Source organism: Ailuropoda melanoleuca, chromosome 2 (genome assembly GCF_002007445.2).
Source record: "Ailuropoda melanoleuca isolate Jingjing chromosome 2, ASM200744v2, whole genome shotgun sequence".
NCBI lineage: Eukaryota > Metazoa > Chordata > Mammalia > Carnivora > Ursidae > Ailuropoda > Ailuropoda melanoleuca.
Window position 1 is genome coordinate 77,629,512 of NC_048219.1, and position 21,630 is coordinate 77,651,141.

Sequence of the window (21,630 nt, forward strand, 5' to 3'; positions counted from 1 at the left end):
CAAAAAAAAAAAAATACTGGACTTAAAAGCGAGTACACATCGCAAGCAAAGTGTCCTTATTTAACACTTGACTAATGAGAATCCTAACCAACAAGCTTAGAAATATGTCTACACATCACCTATTAGACTCTAAGCTGTCTGAGAGCAGGGCACTGTTGTACCCACCTTCATACATTTGCTTTGCTTCCATTTTCTCATGTAACGGACACAAAGTATGAAGGTACAGGCTTATTACAAATACTTGTTTTCTTCCTTGAGATCCTTCTGGGCCCTCAACAATGTATGACAGGGAGCCAGGGAAGAAACCCAGGCAATGCTGGCATCCGCAAGCCTTGCTAAGCGTAATGCCCAGAAGTCCTCACTAGAGTCACGTGGGAAGATACAGAACAGTCCGCAAAGACTGGCGATGCTTACGCTGCTGACAATAGCCCAGGTTTCGATGTTTCCTCTTTTGCAAAAATAAAACAGGAAAAGGCAGATAGACAGAGAGAGAAAAGAAAGAGTTGGGAACTAATATGAGTAACGGGATTTTTTTTTTTTGTATTTTATTGAGTTCTGCACATGACATTTGCAATGAAAACACTTTAAAGCCAATGACAAATTTTAAAAAATGGATCAGATAAAAATATCACATAATCAACTCACAGGTATTAACTGTATTTACTTAACAGAAGGCTCAAATTTATTATGACAAGAACATTAGAGAACGCGGCATAAGAACTTAAACTTTACATTAAGAAGCGATAAATTAACATAATTCAATATCGAAAGATGAATATAGAGAAGTGTTTGATTTTACATTTTATTCAGAATTCCATTATTTGTTATTATGCCATTATTTGAGAATTATTATTATTTCATTCCATACAAAATAATACTTATCTGATAAAGAGAACTAAATTTAAGGTTAGAAAATTTTAAATTCCAATATAATATAGCATAAGCTCCACTTAATTACGTGCAGAAACACTGCATTGCTAGTCAGTAAAAGTACAGAATGTATCATGGACTGTTGATTTACGAGGGAAAGCAGTAACAGTGCCTCTCTGTTGTTTAAAAACAGAATAAAAATGTTGTATTCTGTCATGATTTAAGACACGAATCTTCTCCATGTTCGAACTGAGCAGTCATCAGATTTTAATTTTACCTGGGAAATTACCTAATATGTGGATGAACTTTACTGTATACTTGAACTATGGCTAAATGGTAAAAATACAGTTATCTAATATTTGATAACCAATTCTTTTTGAAGAGTTACAAGAAATAAGGAGTTTACTTAAAATGACGATAGTTTTTCTACCCGCTCCCCCTTGCCTGTCCTCTGCTAATCACAGAATACGTGTGACGGGAAACACAGGTTGGAAGTCAGTGACTCTGGTCAGTCCGACAGTATTGTTTTCCCTGAATCAGAATGTCTGCTGTTTCTTGGGTTATTGCTTCTTTTAACTGTTCCATCATTATGGTAGGTTTTGTAAAAAGAAAATCACATCAGTGAAGAAGATAACTTTTCAGTCTAGCAATCTGACATCACATGGATTTGGTGTCTGTGGTCAGGGTTTGCAGACTTACGTTCTAGATGGAAAATGTTTGGCTCTCACCCTGTGGGAGGGCTATCTTCTGGAAGTAACTAAGGTCTGACAAGAGCAAAAAATACTTTGTCCTCCAAACTTGAAATTTCCCAACATATCATTTAGAATTAGCTTTCAGTTAAAGTTTTTAAAGATAATGGCAGTGATAGGGGCAAAAGAACATGACAGAGGGAAAACAGGGTAAAGAAAATGAGATTTGGAGCCATTTGCTGGCCATAAGATCTTGGGCAAGTCACTTGATCTTTCTATCGGTTGTTTAATCTCTAAACTTCAGACGGTATTATCACTTCCTATGGATATTTTAAAGATTAAATAAGATGTGAAGGATCTTTGGAAAGTATGACATAATAAACAAACGTTAGACATCGCTACGAAAAAACTCTATCTGGGTATCTGCGTAATTACTGTCTAAGATTTCAAAAATGGATTTCTGTTATTATTACATTTAACATACAACATAGAAATACTACATACACTGTTTGCTTTCCCTTGTAGGAACTTATAACCGAAATTATACCGTATTATGGGGTAGTTCCAAAAATGGCCCATACTGAAAAAAAAGAAGAGTATGTTACTATTTGGTTTATAATCATACAATTTTATGGCATATAGGAAAAACACTTTGACAATTAGTTTTGAATAAATTAAATACTTAACCTTCCCACCCCAAACCCAGCATTAAGAGATCACACCGTGGATACAATTTACTGGAAAAGATACTACTATGGTTTGTTTCTGTATGGTCAGTTCACAAATTGTTGTAAGATACAATATCAACACAATTTGCTAGAATCACCATTGAGCAAATTTCATCAACTTTAAAAAAAATGGATAAAATTACTTTTCACAAATATCACTAACACGAATACATAAGAGACTCAATTACACCTAAAGTGTATTCACAAAACCAAAAATCATCAGATTAAATGTTTTAATGAATTGCTTGGCTAGTTAAAATATACATTTCCTATTATGATAGAGGCCTTTAAAAACTGCCCCCTTTTCTGAATGGAAGGATATAAGACTAAACCTCTGGACGAATATTCTCATTATGACAAAATATTTCTGTATTACTCAAATGGACTATCATTTTAACAATTTCCCTGGTGTTCATATTTTAGCATCTTTCTATCCTTATCTCTCTTTCTACCATAAAACCAGCAACCAGAATATACTCTTGTTTTTCAATGGGTATAATTATCTCTTATCTATGTTGTACAAAAGCTATAACCGTTCTTTTTCCAACTGTCCACAAAAGCCAAACAGAAGCGTTTGGGTTATCCCTGAATTTTGTTTCTCACTCCTGAGCAAAATTAATTACAATATGGCTCTATCAGGCCTCTTTTGTATTCACGAAAATTTACGAAATTTTGTGAATGTTAGTTCGAATTATAGCCGTTGATTCTGGGACTAAAACAGGATTCGCTTTTTAACGTGACAAAAATGCACCTTGCAATCGGCTACAGTTCACTGGCAAGCATAATATACTTAATTCTGGTTTGCTAAGTGTTTATTAAACTACAAAAATTTCAACAGGAGGTTCACTGGAACAGAAATTTTGCTTAGATGAACTCAACATTCAAAGATGAAATGATAAGTTGTAACGGATGACCATAATAGCCATGGCCAAAATTAAAAGTAAAAGGTTTTTTTTTTTTTTTTTTATGTCTTGCTACGGTCGATTAGAAATACGAAGATTTGGATTTGCAGTCTGTTCAGTCATGTGAGCGGAGATTTGCGGCATCTTAAGTGCCTGGAGAGGGGCAACATGTACCATGTATATGTGTATCAGAACATTCTGAAAATGTTACAGAATTTTCAAAGATGTAAAGAAACAGATTACAAATTTAAAGTCTTCATTGTACAGATAAAGAAGCTGGGGCTCAGAGAGGTCAAAGGGGCTTCCCTAGGGCACATGGGTTGTTAGCAGAGCCAGCACTAAAGCACAGACATCCGCTTCAACTCTACCAAACCACCTCTCGTGCAAAAAAAAAAAAAAAAAATCAAGAGATCATAAGGTAAACAGTCCCATCCCTCCAACCTTTCCCCACCTTCTACTTTGGGATTATAATGTTGAGTGTGCAGGAAAGCTCTGGTATTGTTTGTAGCATTTCATATGCAATTTCAAATCACATTGACATCTAATTAAATTTAACAAATAAGCCCCCGTCCTTTCCAGCAATTTCATTAATCTGTTTCCATTCTGCAGAGTGGTTTTTCTACTTTTTCATGATCCCATTACAGGCCAGTGACAATTCTTAGAGGAGAAAAAAAAATCCTATTTCCTCTTCTCACACTCAATTTGAAGAATGGTGTATTTATGATACTTTCAAGGTTTAAATCTTATTTCGATTTAGTCAGCCCTTCTGAGATGCATAAGAAAATCTGAGTACTTTAAGTATTCTTCAAAGCCTTTTCAAATGTATATAAATGAGGATTTGGAGGCTGGGAAAGGGCTTTGGGGATTATTTAACCTAGCACACCCACCTTGCAATTCAGGAAATGGTAGCCTAGCAATGGTAGGTGATTTATCTAGTGTCATCCCACAGGTAGAAAGTGGGTAAGCACTCTGGTCTGACGATATCTAGACCAATGTTACATTTTTGCTACTCATTCAGTGAACCGTATTGGATATGATAGTTTACTTATCTGGTGCCACTCTGTGCTTTTATTGCAAAGTCCAGGTTTTGTCTTTGTTTGAAACTGTGGGCTGTGATAATGCAGATATGATATTAAGAATACATAATGCTTCAAGTTGTATCATTGGTGTTTCCTGAAGGTAGTACTTATGTCTATGTCTGTAATGCCTACTGATCCTTACTGAAACATCTGAATGACTAAGACCTCTTATAGGACAGTGAATTCCTTTGCTTCAATCATCCCAATAGCTGATGTGAAGTACTTTACAGCGGACCAGTCTGTGATCATCAGTTATGAGTATTAGGTGGCTCGAATGGATTGACAATTCCCTGGTCCAGTGTCCCTGCTATGTGGGCTAACACAGAACAAAAACATGGTGGTGGCTTTGGCTATGTTTTCACTTGAATCACAAATCATCCAGATGGGAGGTGCACATAGCTCCAATCTGAGACACTTAGCATTCTTTTATTTCACTTTTTCCTAGAGAGATCTGGTCTCACAATTTTGACCACGGAAGAAATACCAGCAGATTGTACAAAATTCATTGTAGACATTGCTTCAAAGAAAGTTACCTGGATTATATCCCCTACCCACCTGTTGCTGCTAATACCTCTAAGACTGTTTCAGTTACCTGTTCTTACATATTAACAATGAAGCTCATCAGTTGTATTTCCTTCTACATGGCATCAAAAAGTATTATTATCTTGGCTTTGCTACTGAAATATTTTGATGGTAATTACAATTCTACAAGCCCTCTTATTATAACTTAGCATCGTTATGCACTTGAATGACAGGAAATTGGTTATTTATGCATTTGTTCAGGTATGTTTCAAAAATAAAATATGAAAATGAAAAAAAGTCTTCATTATACCAAATGTTCACAGTTTGACTTTCCATAAGGCTTATTAAATAATATACAAATAGCTACCATTCTGCTGAAATGTCACAGTAAATACATTAATAATGGCACAGAAGTGAAATGTCCCCAAATGGGAAATCATCTTCATGACCTCCTAAATCTCTTTTCCAACTAAAACTTTGCTTTTTTTTTTATTGAAAAAAGTTCCATTTCTAAAGGAATAAAATACAAAAATAGAAAATGAGTCAAGAAAACTTTTACAGATATAATTTTGAAGGAAATTCTATAAACATTAGATGAAATACTATATCATTAAGAATGTGCTTTGTCTCACCACACCAAACATCGCATGAAAACTAAGTTGAATGAGTATATTATATATGAACTGCTGAAAACTACAACTAAATACTCAAATTTCAGTTAAAATAGATAAACATATAATAAGTACTAATATATTTTTAAATTTACGTTCAGCTAAAACCTACCTATGAGACTAATTGCACATCTATCCTTTTGAATCAAAAAATAAAAGGATGTTTAATCAAGCAAGGCACATTTCTTTTAGGCCAGTCTGTTTAATACCATTCATCTGGGCACAGTGTAGACCTCACTTATTTATGTGTAAAACGGGCCAATCTACGTAGGAGAGCCTTTGGTACAAAACACACCTTCACAAATAAGGTTGTACATAACCCCGAACACAGACGATGACATTACTATATCTCATGATTCAACATCATCCCGTGATTAACCGAAAGAAGAAAACAGTACCAGTTGGCTTGTTACAAACAAACATCTAGGTTTTCTTTATCAGCAGTACTGATGAGTTTTTGAGTGATTTGATTGCATCAAAATGTCAAAAGGTTGAAATGATCCCTTAAGATTTTTTGATGTTCTTCTTTATCTCTGTATCACTATCCTTAATATTGCACCCAATTGGAAGAGACTCTTCCGGCTTTAGCGCTGTTTCCTTTACAGAAAGCATTTATCAGAGACATGTTATCTAATGTCAACTAAAACAAAACACGTGCTGGCAGACAGATCACTGCCCATCAGCGACAGAACCAACACTGCGTTCTTGACAAAGGTGGTTTAAAAACGAGCGTCCTACTGGTCAGTGCCGCTCTGCGGTTCTCTATGTGGGACTCTTCAGGAATCTGTTGGGCAAAATAAGCATAATAATAATAATTTACTGTATATTTAGTGTTTTAAAAAATTATAGACTTTATGTCAATATAAAATATTCTATTCACTATACTTTTCAAAACTTTGGATTTTTTTTTAATTGGTAGCCTGAAAGTTCAACCAATTTAATTTTCTAAGTTTATCAAGCACATATCAAAGTTTTTAGTTTATAAACTAGAAAAAGTTTCAGAGTACCCTGAAATTACGAACTTTTTGTCCTTATTAATACCCACGTCCAAACCAATGTGATTGTTTGCTTTTTGAACATAAAAATTTATCTTCACCTTTAGAACCACCTGAAACGTTGGAGTGCCTACTGTTTTTTAGAAAAAATATATGTCTTAATTTTCTCAATGTAGTTTCAAGGGTTGGTTTCTTTCCTGGCAGTTCATCCCACTTCGGTGACCTAAGATGAGAACTCTTTTGAAGTGAATGGAAATCCCATGCTCAGATAAGTGTTATGGAGAATTGGGGAGGGAAGGCGGGGGAGGCAGAGGGAGAGAGGGAGAGGGAGAGAGGGCAAGGGAGGGGGAGAGAGGGAGAGGGAGAGAGGGCAAGGGGGAGAAGGAGAGGGGCAGAGAGAGCAAGAGACTGAGAGAGCGGGAGAAACAGTCTCAAAATGACTATAGTGAAAACTATATTCTAGTTATCATGCCTATACTCTATCTTGTCACTATACAAATAACTATCAGTTCTGTTGATTCTTTAGAATATAAACTCTATATAGTTATGTACCACTTCAAGAAATCACAATTAAGACAATAACAGCTTGACCAGGGTCTGTGGAGAACCAAGAAATAAAAGTTCATGGTTTGGTGCTCTCCTCTAACAACCAGAAAAAAATTGTTAGAAATGCCAACAGTAAAGTGTTTCTTAAAAATCTCATAGGGCAGCACGACTGTCTTGTTCACTGCTATGTCTAGAATCTCGAATGGTGTCTGAACATAGTAGACAATTTGTATGTGGAAGGAATGAATAAATCCCTGTCACTCTGCATTGTGTCTGACATAGCAAGTACTCAGTAAATACACATTGAGTGAGTAAGTGGATATATAAAAACTAGATTCATGTATTCCCAAAACTTACTAACTGTAGTAGAAAGGATACTTATAAACACAAATAGAAATCGCTAAACTCAGTTCCAGGTTTCAGTATGTATCATCCATCATAATACATAGGGAAGACTGTTTCCCATATATACTCCCGGTTTTAGCAGGTATCTGAAATTCAGTGGTAAATGCCTACCGGTGGTGACCTGGAACTCGAATGTGCTTTGTGTAGAAGAATCATCCACTCACTAAACCTATTGCTGTGTGCCTACTGTGTGCTGGGCAATCCTCTAGTGAAAAGTTTTCCTTATTGGCTTGAATTATACTCGATCACGCTTCATGAAAGATACAGCTTCTCAACACTAATCTTTGGCCATACAGCAGGAGTATACTTTTGCATCACAGTATTCTTAATTTTCATTATGAGAATTTGAAAATTACGATGGTTGAAAAGCTAGTAATGACTACTAATTATAAGAAACTACAAGTCACATGAATGATCTGGCACCCATTTCATTTCCTAAGTGGCCAGCTTCTGCTCAATGCTACTGTAGCTTTGGTTACGTTGACATGGTTTTTGTAAGCTGTTCTGGTCTTGCTACTATTACATCCTAACCTCATGTGTCAGGACCTGCCTCAAGGCTCTTGGGACTATTAAATAAGTATGGTATAGCTCGGCATCCTAATGCACTGTTGGTGTGGAGGGAGTTGCAACTTAACAGAAGTAAGAAATCAAAGTGACATTTGAAGGGTAATCATAATGTTTACATTAGTGGCTAGGAACCAGGCTGAAGGGCTTAGAAGATTGGACATTGACTTAAATATCAAAATCAACTCCACAAATACAGAGAGGCAGTGTAACAGAAAATGGTGAGACCTATAATTGAAGATATTTGACCAAATAAATGTGCTAACATAGGAAGCAAGAAAAGAGCACAGAAACGGTCACATTTCTACAATTATGAAGCTTGTGAAGACGTAAGTGACACCTCCACCAAGGCCTAAAAAAAGGGGTACAGAAACCGAGCTTCCTTAACTTTGTCTTTGCCGAGGAAAGAGGCTGCGATCATTCCACAACACGGAACTTTATGGGAACTTTGTTTGGATGCGTCTATACTTCGACATCTACTAAACCACTTAGAGTTGGCCGCACACCAGCAAGCTCGATAATTTCTGCCAACGGAATGGTAATGAATTAGCCCAAGGACTAGAAACATTTCTCGTTCAATTATGTGTAATTCTCTGATTGGCTTCTTGGAAATCATGTCCTCTTGGCAAGCAAAAAAAAGTTTAAACTCACTCGGTAATTAAAGTCGGTAATGTGCTAAGACGTGAGCTTTGTCAAAAATGTAGAAAGTCATGGGAAAATGAGTTTCAGGTGTAATCACTGCTACTCTGCGCAGTATGTAGGTCTACTAATAAAAAATATCCTCGATTCACATTGCGGCCTGGTAAAACAAATTGATCTTTTGAAATCGGTTAAAATGGTTGCAGGTAAGGGGTGCCTGGGTGGCACAGCGGTTAACCATCTGCCTTCGGCTCAGGGCATGATCCTGGCGTTCTGGGATCGAGCCCCACATCAGGCTCCTCCGCTATGAGCCTGCTTCTTCCTCTCCCACTCCCCCTGCTTGTGTTCCCTCTCTCGCTGGCTGTCTCTATCTCTGTTGAATAAATAAATAAAATCTTTAAAAAAATGGTTGCAGGTAAAAGATTTCTAGAATATAGGTAGAAAGCAATTCAAACACGGTTCTCACTGGCAGAAATTATTTCTGTCTGTGGTTTGCAGTCACCCACTACATTTTGAAATCCAGCATAGAGTCACCCTTGTTTAACATGCTTTTTATGATAATTTCTTATAGAGGTAATCTATTGGTGAATATCTGAACATTTTTTGTCCCGTAGTCATACATGAGGTAAGTATAAAATGTAATGGCATGTGAGACTGCCTCTTAGAATTTCTAATACCTTGGCTATTCCAGTTTATAACAGAAAATCCAGTAAAACCTATATTGGGTTAAATAACAAAAATAAACAATGTTATAATTCATCACTCCAAACCAGAAAAAAAAGCCATGGAAAAAATGAGAAATGAAAATTATTCATTTCAATTCTCTATTTTGTGTCATTCTTTTAAAAAGTCCTGACAGCGTGTCCTCAAAAGAGAAACGATCTCTGTCCTCTGTGGGCTTAACTGTATAAAGTGATGGAAGGCGAAACGAATTTTTTTTTTTTTTTTAAAGATTTTATTTATTTATCCGACAGAGATAGAGACAGCCATCAAGAGAGGGAACACAAGCAGAGGGAATGGGAGAGGAAGAAGCAGGCTCATAGCGGAGGAGCCTGATGTGGGGCTCGATCCCATAACGCCAGGATCACGCCCTGAGCCGAAGGCAGACGCTTAACCGCTGTGCCACCCAGGCGCCCCCGAAACGAATTTCTAACTTCTATTGGTCTACGTATGTAATCTCAAGCACACACTCTAGTTTTCTTTAATTTAGTGGCATGTTTAGTAAGGAAATTGTTCCACATAGATGTACAGAGGTAACACCCAGTCAAGGTCTGGTCTGATGTGCCTGAGAAACCCAGGGAGAAGAGAAAATGCAGAAGGGGTGTGGAAAAGGTTCCTTTCTGTTCATATGCGGAGAATCCACATTTCCTCCTCCACAGGGAAGTGCATCTGTCATGATATTACCTAAACTCACAGCAGTCCTCCTTCATAGCATACTTTAATTTAGTCTCAGTAGTTCCATACTACACACATTGGTTTTTCAAAGCTTCTGGGAATTTCCCAATACCAACATATGCTATTGGTGCCTCTCACCTATTTTATTTAGAAATGACCTAAGTTTCACCATTATAAAAGTCACTCTGAGGGGCGTCTGGGTGGCTCAGCCTTAAGTGTCTGCCTTCGGCTCAGGGCATGATCCCAGAGTCCTGGGATTGAGCCCCACATTGGGCTCCCTGCTCCGCTGGGAGCCTGCTTCTTCCTCTCCCATTTCCCCTGCTTCTGTTCCCTCTCTTGATGGCTGTCACTCTCTATCTGTCAAATAAATAAATAAAATCTTTAAAAAAAATAAATGAAAGTCACTCTGAGAACCCCCTCTTCTTTCATATATGAGAAAGTCACTTTAAAAAATAACCAATCTTTGTGATCCTCCCATATAACTTGACAATTATATAAAAATTCAAGCTATTTTAGGGGCGCCTGGGTGGCTCGGTTGGTTAAGCAGGTGCCTTTAGCTCAGGTCACGTGATCTCAGTGTCCTGGGATCCAGTCCTGCATGGGGCTCCCTGCTCAGCGGGGAGCCTACTTCTCCCTCTCCCTCTGCCCCTCCCCCTGCTCGTGCTCTCTCTCTAAAATAAGTGAAATCTTTTAAAAAATTAAGCTATTTTGTAAAAGAAATTATTTTATTGCATAAGGCCATATCTATAGTAATGTGATTCCTTAAGGTGATTCATTGATGAAATATCTGATGTCTGTTCAATCAGCTTTCATAGTAATGAAAACCCTCTAGGTATTTTAGGACTCACCATTAACTAAAACCAAGACTGAACTTACAGCAAAGTGTCTTAGAATGTCTGCTAGATAGTAAATTCCTGGAAATATCACTTATTTGTTCTGATTTTTGCTGTACTATGTAAGCCAATGAGTCAACGAATGTTTACTGAGTATCATTTACAAATAGTGCTTTATTAGCTGCTAGGTAGGAAACAGTCTCTGTGAAGCATTCCAACTCCAGGTAGCCATGGCGATTAGAAGTGATATATAATGTTATATTTAAATTATTCATGTTAAGGAATTCCACCCCCATAACTGGATAGTACTTTGTGGGGGGGAAACCTGCTGGAGCATGTTTTACCAAATGGAGGCCTTCTCCAGTGAACCAGGTACAAGAAATTTTATCTAAAAGGCTATGATGAGGAGTATAAGCCTCACGGTGCTAGAACGAAGCACAGATACACAACACGAAAATTTTGCTATTAGTCTAAAAACACTCAAATCAGAACTTTCCTCCTCTCATTCCTTCCTTGAACAAATAGATTTTTTAAAAAGATTATTTATTTATTTATTTAACAGAGAGAGAGAGAGACAGTCAGCGAGAGAGGGAACACAGGCAGGGGGAGTGGGAGAGGAAGAAGCAGGCTCACAGTGGAGAAGCCCGATGCGGGGCTCGATCCCAGGACTCTGAGATCAGGCCCTGAGCCGAAGGCAGATGCTTAACGACTGAGCCACCCAGGCGCCCCTTGAGCAAATACTTAAGAAGCACCAACTTTATTCCAGGTCTTAACAGTAGCAATGAACAGACAAAAAGTCCTTACTCTCATGGAAGGGAAGGGAAGATGGACAATAAACAAAGTAAGTAAATTACCTAATGTATTTTAGGTAGAGGAGAAAATAGAGAAGAAAACAAAGCAGAGACAGGATGAAGGAGAGTGTTGTGGGGGCTGCGCATTTAAACAGAGAGGCCAGGGAAGGCCTCACTGAGATGGTGTCACCTAAGGAGGTCATGGGGCGAGCCATGCAGATATCAGATGTTAGAGCATGCAGGCAGGTGGAACAGCAGGGACAAATCCCCGAGGTAGTCCACTCTTGGTCTATTTGAGGAAGAGCAAGGACACTGGCACAATGGGACTGGAGTCAGAAAGGAGGTCAGAAGGGTAAGGCAAGGTAGAGTAGGTAGGGCGTGCTTGTGTGAAACGGAGAGACAAACAGGGGTTTTGCCACCAAGAGGTTACACGACCTGACAAGTGTTTTAAAGGGTTTTCTCTGGCTGCTATGTTGAGAATAGACTCAAGCAGGGGAAAGGATGCAAGCTGGGGACCAGTCAGGAGGGTACCCTAAAAATCCAGGTGAGAGATAATGATGGCTTAGAATAAGTGGTTGCAGAAGTAAGACTGGAAACATTTTAAGAGTGGGGCCAACAGGATTTGCCAATAGCCTGGGTAAGGAGTATGACAGAAAGAGAGGAATCTAGGATAATTCCAAGGATTTTAGCTTGAGCAACTGAAAATTGAAGTTACAGTGATAGAGAGGGGGAAAAGGGCAAGTGACGTAGGTTTGGTGGCAAGGGTCGGGGAGGAGAGGGAAGCTCAGTTTTGGACATATTAAGTTTGAAATATCCATCTGATGTCCAAGCAGAGATGTCAAGTAGGTAGTTAGAAATTCAATCTGAAGTTCAGGTGGGAGAGAGAAATTTACATATAGATAGTCTAAAGCTATGAGAATAAGACCTAAAGCAAAAAGAAAAGAGGTCTAAGGACTAAGCTATGGCCCATGGGGCTCTCAAACATTAAGACTCAGGGGAAATGAGGAAGGCCCAGTAAAAGAGATTGAGAAGGAGAGGCGAGAGAGGTAGTAAGAAAATACAGAGTGTCATGCCCTGAAGTCAAATGAAGAACTTCTTCCCAGGAGGGAAGAAGTATTCCATAGCACCAAATGCTTCTGATGGGTCAAATGAAATGAACACTGAGAAATGACCACTGGGGTTAGCTATAGGAGGTCACCAGTGACCTTGAAAAATACACTTTTGGTGAAGTGACAGGGGCGAAAGTCTGTTTGGAGCAGATTTGGGAGAAAATGGGAAGGGATTCAATGATGAACAAAGAGTGATACAGTCCCTACTCTCACAGAAGAGAGAGACATTAATCATATAACACAAATAAATATAAAATGACAGCTATGTCAAGAGCAATACTATATTCAGTTCATTCTAAGACATACTTTTTCAGATTTGAACATCTATGAAATTGGGATGTACCTTAAAATCCCTGGTACTTTCCCTTAAAATTGGCAGCTTTTCTTTTCTCAATGGCACATAGAATAATGGCATTCCTTATAATGGAAGGCTCCTCAAATTTGATGAAATGTACCATAATAGGGGAATTGATAAAACCAGAGTCATGAGAGATATCTTGGAGGGAATACTGAAGCAAAAATAGAAGGTAATGAAGTGAAGAGGGAGCTGGCAGTGGCAATATCTGCAAGGATCCCACAGGTTAAGGGGGAAAGGTAGCTTAACCCCTAACTAGAAGATCAGGGCTGAGACAGATCATGTAGGGCCATGAAGGCTGTGTGAAGCCTTTGGGTCTCTATCCTAAAAACAAGGAAAAGATCTTAAAAGAATTTTAAGCAGGGGCAGGTGATGTAATTAGACTTGAGTCTCAAAATGATGCTTTTGGCTATCAGGTGGAGAATAGGAAATGTAGTGAGACCAGTTAAGAGACCTTCACGCTTATTTTGGATAGAGATGATAGTAGTGTGGATTAAAGTGGTGATGGCAGTGATGTTGAAAAGTAGATTATTTTTTGGAGGTGAAATGACTAAGCTCAGTGATAGACTGAATGTATTTACTACTTTTATGAATCTACTATTACATTAATAAATACAGTGAGAGGGGCGCCTGGGTGGCACAGCGGTTAAGCGTCTGCCTTCGGCTCAGGGCGTGATCCCAGCATTACGGGATCGAGCCCCACATCAGGCTCCTCCGCTATGAGCCTGCTTCTTCCTCTCCCACTCCCCCTGCTTGTGTTCCCTCTCTCGCTGGCTGTCTCTATCTCTGTCGAATGAATAAATAAATAAAATCTTTTAAAAAAAATAAATAAATACAGTGAGAACGCTAGGCAATAAATCTGCCTTTTAAGCAAGGCTATAAAAAAATAAAAATGCTTTGTAAATGTCTATGCGGCACATATGAATGAAAACCAGTATTTTGGAAATTCACCAATTTTAGACTGTTTAGATCTGTAGACAGAAAGTAAATATATCTTAGGATAGAAAATAACAGGTGAGGGGTGTGTGAGTGTGTGTGTGTGTGTGTGTGTGTGTAACAAATTACCCTCACTGGCTTCTCTTCCAAATTAAATCACATGCTTTAATTTAAGGAACATGTTTAAACGTACAAAAATAAGAACCTTAGGATTCAGAGAGAATTCCCATAAAGAACAGGAGCTTAAAATAAACTTAACAAAAAACCAGTGAAATAGAAGTGCTGATTGACATATCACACATAAATGCAATGCTAGCTTTCATTCTAAAAAGTCAGTGGGAATCTCAACAGAGCTTCCCAAGAGACTTTGTGCTCTGATGAAAGGGGTGCGGGCAATGTCGGGGGCTCCCTGGAAAAGAAAAAGCTTCTCTCCACTCTTTACCAGTAGGTTGGGGGTATGGTCCCTGTATCTGCAAAGTCAGAGCCCTGCACGCACAAATTTATTCTAAACGTTCTTCAGACACAATGAAACATTTTTCATTCATTTAATGCTACCCTACTAACAACCACACTCCCAGGATTTACTTTTTGGGCTAGAGCTCCTATTCAGCACTATTTAGACTGCAACAATAAGAAAATGGCTTCCAAGAAAATGATGGAGCCATTTTTCTAGATCTCCTCTTTAATGTACTTGATAGTTAATGGTGCAAAATTTGAAATGAAAGGAAAAACACACTCAGTACAAAGAAGGTGGGGGAAAAGAGAGAAACCATGAAAACGTTTCTTTGTAAAATGTTTTTTCTTTATAATTCCAAAGACAAAATTTACAGCATCGCTGAAGACAAAGACAAATATTTGAAAACTTTCTAACCTGTCTGAATCATTTAAATTAAATTTGCAAGGTGAATGTGAGCATATGAAGAATGTTATTCTCATATATTCTAGAGCAATGGCCATTTTCTGGCAGGAGCTTAGGAGCTGAGTCATGATAGCACACGGTTTGGGCTCTGCATGGCTTCCCTTCCTTCTTCCTGCCTCCCCTGATTTGCCCTCTCTCAAAGATTTTCAACCATTCCCTGCAAGTTATAGAAAACAAGTGACTTCATTAATATATAAACTTGTCAAATGAAATACAGAAAATTAGTAGCACGGAAATAATAGTCTTATCCTCTGTTGAAAAGGTGAAATAAAAGAAAGAAAAGCCCCACCCTAAAATGCAAGCCCTATGTATCCTCTGCCCCATTCTTATGTTCCTCACCTCTATCTCACAGTGTTTCCATAAGTCTTCAGACTGGGGGGTGGGGGGGCACTTGTGCTTCTTTGCATTTCTTAGCGGGAGGGGTTATCACTTCTATTCACAGCTGAGAGATGGGAAGGACTTGGAAGTGCTGTAGAAAATGTTGAAATTTTAAATGTATGGAAGTCATTAAATTATAGTTATGGTTCTTAAAGGAAAAAACGATTGGTATTATATATATTGAATCTATATATTATCACCAGAGAGGTTGCTTGAGTACATCTTATGCCAAAGAGGTAAGTAACAAATTTCTTCACACTCTGCATTTAAAATTTCAATCCCAGAAATTTTGTCTCAAAATTTAGAAATAACTGATACAATGCTGCCTCTCATGAGTAGCTGATTGTGATTACGTCACCCCCGTTGGTGGGTACCAAAATTTGGTATAATATCAGTTGAAAGCACCATAAAAGAAATAAATAACAATGTTGTTTTCATCTCTGGATTCACCAGCTGTAGGGTAAATACATTTTCCCCAGGGTGCTGCTAGACGTGCACTGATCCAGTCACACCTTCTCCCATGAATCTTTTGTACACACAGACATATGTATATCTTTCAACATCCAAGATGTGCAGTTGAGCTCAACAGTGAAGTCTTTGTTTTGGCAAAGCTAAATGATATGTGTAAACTTAGACTCATTTGCATTTTGCTGTAAGCCCAAATCACTATCCATTTTAGTTTTCCGAATGATTTAGGACCTTAGAGAAAGGGCTACAGCTTTTATGAGGGACAAAATTATATTCTAATGTGTTTTTGAGCACAGATGCTCTTAAAGATCCATGGAGTGACTGGGTAAGGCAATAATGTCACAAAAATTTCAATGACCTGGCAATCTCCTTCTGCTTTCAATCCTTTTGTTCTAAGTAATTTCTCCTTTCTTAATAAGGGAGAGTCAAAATATTTACACTACTTGCTGGCATGGCTCTTCGGTAACCTAAGCAAAGTAAAAGGGAATGGAAAAATAACAATTTGCATAATACTATCATCGACTGTAGATTAAACACATGAAAATAGGAAATTAATCTTAAAACTGAAAAATATCTATTGTCCTAGCAAGTATCACTACTATGACTGATTATGCTTTCTGACATAATACTAAATGCAGACAAATCAATCATATAGGAAAATAATCTTTTATTACTAGAAAAGTCTACCTCTCTGTTCAATTTAAATAGCTTATATTTGATCCCTATGGTTAAAAATCTCTGATGGTAAGGAAAGGGTTAATTTTCAATATACTGCATAAGATAGGTTTCTGGAGATATATTCATTATAGGAATTCATTAATTAGTAACATGGGCTGAAGTCAAACCTTAAAGCATAAGAGATTTATTTTTTTCAATCTCTTTCGAGTCACGCAATGAAAGGAACACGGGTTTAGGGGCCAGAATGATCTGGCTTTAAATCATAGCTGGGTTTCTTGCTAGCTGTGAAGTCTTTGGGAAATCATTTAACCATAACCATCTATTTTTTACCCTCCTAAAGTGGGGTGAATACCACTTACCTTGCAGAGTTGAGAAGTGCCCAGGACATGGTAATTACATGGTAATTATTATAGTTACACAGAAAGTAAATAGGAAGACACTGATTACTTATGTATTTCATATCATTCACAAAGCTCGGTGTTAATTACACAATGTTTGTAAGTAATGATCACAACAATAATGTAATCTCTTAGCAAAATCTCTGCTGCATACCATGCAAGTATTTTTTGAAGTATCATACCTGTATCAACATTTAATAGTCACAACAACTCTACGAGGTATTATTTATTCTCCTCATTTTACCAATAAGGAGACTGAGGCACAGAGAGGTTAAGTAATTTGCTCCAGTGTCACAGAGCAGAGTCAGGAATCAAACCCTGGCAGTATGACAGCAGAGCTTACGCTTCAACTCACTTCATTAAAAACCTGAAAATAACATTAATGTAAGATTATAGCCATCCACTCATCAAATATGTATTGAATACATACAAAGTGCTACATTTTGTCCTAGGCGCTATTGTCCAAAATCTGTATTTGTCAAAATAGAAAACCTACAACCTTTAAGGAGCTTATAATTTGGCGACTAGAGGCAATTATATTACCTTAAAGTGATGATTCAAAAAGCTGTATTTCTCTGGATTGGGAAAAAAAAGGTCTTCTTCATATTACTATTAATAACTATACAATTCTAAACATTATGGTACAACCATAATTTACTTATAGAACTAAGCAGGGTTTCTCTATCTTCTAAATAAAAGTGAATAAAAGCGTCACTGCACTTTGTTCATCTTCATATCAAGATCTTTCAAGAACAGATACAAAGATTATTCTTAACATTATTACTAGAGTGTGTCTAACATATTACCACCAAAACGGGTCACCAAAAAAATGTCTGGTCATTAAGAATACCAAGAATTTGATCAAAAGGTAGATTAGTGGTAAAAGTAACTCAAACAAGTAGCAAAGGACACTAGATAACGATGTCCTATTTTGATGCATGTAGAGATAAAAGCAATAATCCCATGACCAGGTATATAGATTTCCTGCCTCTATTACTTTCTTGTCTTTTCCTTCTTCTTCCCCCTCTAGAAGTCTTCAACATTCTTTTTCACAGTATTAACTACACTATTTGCGTAGTAAGTAGGCTTCTGATTACCTGAAAAAACTTTATGAGCTTTAGAATTAGGGTTACTCTCACTTACTTTAGGATAGAATAGTTACACCCTTTAAAAATTAAAAAAAAAGTGTATAAAGTAAAATAATTTCATTAAAATACAGTGCTCCCCTTGTCGTAAGCTTAACCATTTTTGTTTAAAACAACTGTACTACTGCATACTACTAATTATGTAAATTAAAATTGGACTAATAATTTTTAATAGCAGTAGGTTCTGCCTTTTATCCTTTTTTAAAGGGGATATTGGTTGTTCAGAAGCCTAGAGGGTTAGTAAAAGGAATGGAATCATTTTCAGTTCAGTTTGGGTGAAGGTTATTCTAAAGAGCAATGACTCCTCCCCCACCCTTTTGCCATAAACAATAGAAACCACAGGACAGTTAACAACATGGAAATCAAATGGGAAAGATGTTGTAAGTGATCTTTAAAAGGCACTTGCATGTAATTAATATGAAACAATTGGTTTTGCAAGAATCGCCAGTCTAGACAGGAACAGCATTTCCCTGGTTCCCTGTCCAAAGAGGGAGAGCTCTCAGTACCCCCACACAGTGCTCACCTGATTCTGTTTGTCTTCTGGCAACCCTGGTATATGGCTGAAACTTGCAGGTATTTTCCCAAGATATGGTTACTTCCCGTCCCTCCTTTTTATTGATTGTCTGCAATTCCCTCAGTTAAAAAACAAGCATCCCTTATATGTTTAAAGTTTATTTAGCTTTTCAAGTGCTGTTGTGGGATCTGGAATTCTTTTTAAGAGGAAGTCTGAAGGTCCCTTGTAGTAAGGTTTCAGGTACACCACTGAATCTTTCATTTGCTTATGTACAGAACACTTTTACACTTGCTTTTAAATTTCACTTGTTGGCTGGAAACTTCTTGGAGGAAGAAAACAGTGTCCTTTTAAATTATTGCCTAATTATTGGCATTTAATTCAATTCATTCCTTATTGGAGTAGACATCTAACATTCCAAAGGCAATATTTTCCTTCCCTATTCAGTCATTATGAGATGATATCAGTGATTTTCTGTAGTAAAAAAATATGCATTTTGTGATTCATTTCACCACCTCGGATTCTCAGACGCAACCTTATTTGTGCGGTTTATTCAAATAGTGGTTTTCCTTATGAAATCCTGTAAGGAGGAACCATCTGGAAAGGTTACTGTGGAAACGGCAGGGGCTAGGGGTGGGGCTAGAGAGCAAAAGACGCCATGACAACCTTTTTCGGGTTTCCCAGGAAACATGGGTTGCTATGGGAACTGCATCAGTCAGGTCCGAATTAGTAACTTCCGCTGGAAGGAGTGTCTGCCACTTTAATCTTCTTGTGATACTGCAGAAGCTTATCTCGCAGACGCATTAGGAATTCTGTTTGTTTCTCTGAGCAGCACCGAAAACATCTGTTTCTACACTTTGATAGATGTTGCTTGGAACACACACACAGAACTTCAGAGGAATCTGCCTGTGTACCCCTTTCGAAATGCTTCACAAGCCCCAAAGAGTTCAACTACTTAGATCAGGGCACCTCACGCATTCCCCTTTGTTCCAAGTTGTAGAAATCTTTAAAATTCCGGGAGGGGTTCCAAATAGAAATTCCAGTCAAAAACCAAATAAACTTACAGTGGGTTTACAAGTCATTGTTCTAATTAGACTTCTCATCCACGTATCCACAGCGAAGGCAACTGAACTAAATATTCAATAACGTTAAAAGGTCCAACAAACGGAAGCATCCTTTAAGTATGTGCCTTCTTTACTTAGTAAAGAAACAACTGTCTTTCAGTTCTGAGGTTAGGCAGTTATTCTAACTGTTCTTTAGTTTCATTTCCTCCCAGGATGTACTTTTTTTTTTTTTAAGAGAGTGTGTACTAGAAATGAAGTTTAAAGTAAGTTTGTTCTTCGCGATATTAGAGAAGGGTGGGGGGAGGGGAAAAATGGAGAGCTGAGAGAATGCAGCCCACTTGCAAAACAGACACCTGTTTCAGTATGAAGCAGTAGGGAGAGGGAAAATGAAGTGTGCTTTCCACTTCTTCACGTCCTTTCCTTGATGAATGGTCTGGAAATGTATAAAACAAGGGCATACACAGACCAAGGGGGCACGTTCCACACAATACTGAGCACAGCATGTCACTTGTAGCATATATTAAACGTCAGTAAATATCTTTTTGATGTTGACACAGGAGTTGGGATTATTGTTCGTGGTGCAGGTGGCAGTGGAATTGCCCGTTTTGAAAGGGGTCTGGGGGAAAGCGCTATGGTTCATGCCCCCCTCTTCGATCACCATATACTCCGACTTACTCAGAGTGGAGTTACTCCTTGCTTTTCGGAGCTCCTCGGCCGAAGAGGAGAGGTGCTGGCAACTTCCCACGTGCATGTACTGGGCTTGCTCTTCCCCTTCCGTCTCCCGGTGGTAGAAGTAATTGAAGTTGGAAACAATCACGGGGACCGGCAAAGCAATGGTCAAGACCCCAGCGATGGCACAGAGCGACCCCACAATCTTGCCCCCTATGGTCACCGGGTGCATGTCGCCATAACCTACTGTTGTCATGGTGACCACTGCCCACCAGAAGGCATCCGGGATACTACTAAAACCCGAAGTGGGGTCGTCTGCCTCGGCAAAGTAGACCGCGCTGGAGAAAAGGATGACCCCAATGAAGAGGAAGAAGATAAGCAGCCCCAGCTCCCGCATGGAAGCCTTCAGCGTCTGGCCCAGGATCTGCAGCCCCTTGGAGTGCCGGGAGAGCTTGAAGATGCGGAAGACCCGCACCAGCCGGATGACCCTCAGGATGGCCAGGGACATGGCCTGCTGTCCATTGCCCTGTCGCTCAGCCAGCTCGGTGCCCAGAGTGATGAAATAAGGGATGATGGCCACGATGTCTATCAGGTTCATGATATTTCGCGAGAAGGTGGCTTTGCTGGGGCAAGCGAAGAACCGCACGAGCAGCTCAAAGGAGAACCAGATGATGCACAGGGTCTCTACCACGAAGAAGGGATCGGAGAAGCTGGAGGCTCCGGCGGAGGCCCCCGACGTGCTGTTGGTGGCCGCCTCGAACTGCTCCTGCGACGACGCGGCGGGGTAGTCCTTCTCGTCGCGGAACTCGGGCAGCGTCTCCAGGCAGAAGATGACAATGGAGATGAGGATGACGAGCACGGACACGATGGCGATGCCCCGCGCTGGCCCGGAGCTCTCCGGGTACTCGAAGAGCAGCCACACCTGGCGCTGGAAGTCGCGGCGGGGCAGGGGCCGCTCCTCCTCCCGCAGGAAGCCCTCGTCCTCGCGGAACTTCTCCATGGCCTCCTCGCCCAGCTGGTAGAAGCGGATCTCCTCGGAGAAGATGTCGATGGGCACGTTGACCGGCCGGCGGATGCGGCCGCCCGACTGGTAGTAGTAGAGGATGGCGTCGAAGCTGGGCCGGTTGCGGTCGAAGAAGTACTCGTTGCGGAGCGGGTCGAAGTACCTCATGCGCCGCTTGGGGTCGCCCAGCAGCGTCTCCGGGAACTGGCAGAGGGTCTTGAGCTGCGTCTCGAAGCGCAGCCCCGAGATGTTGATGACCACGCGCTCCCCGCAGCAGTCCTGCTCCCCGGCGGCAGGCAGCGCGGGCGGCAGCGGCTCGTAGCGGTCGCGGTCGCAGCCGCCGCCGCCACAGCCTGCCTGTGGCGGGC

General features: G+C 39.4%; 1 protein-coding gene across 1 annotated transcript; it reads right to left on the reverse strand.

Moving 5' to 3' along the window:
- Window positions 1-528: 528 nt before the first annotated feature.
- KCNA3 (potassium voltage-gated channel subfamily A member 3) lies at window positions 529-21,625 on the reverse strand (the record flags this gene model as incomplete). Its single annotated transcript, XM_002928302.3, has 3 exons — window positions 529-6,245; window positions 15,288-15,417; window positions 18,539-21,625. A coding segment is annotated over one exon (1,515 nt), but the record flags the coding sequence as incomplete, so codon positions are not given.
- Window positions 21,626-21,630: the final 5 nt, after the last annotated feature.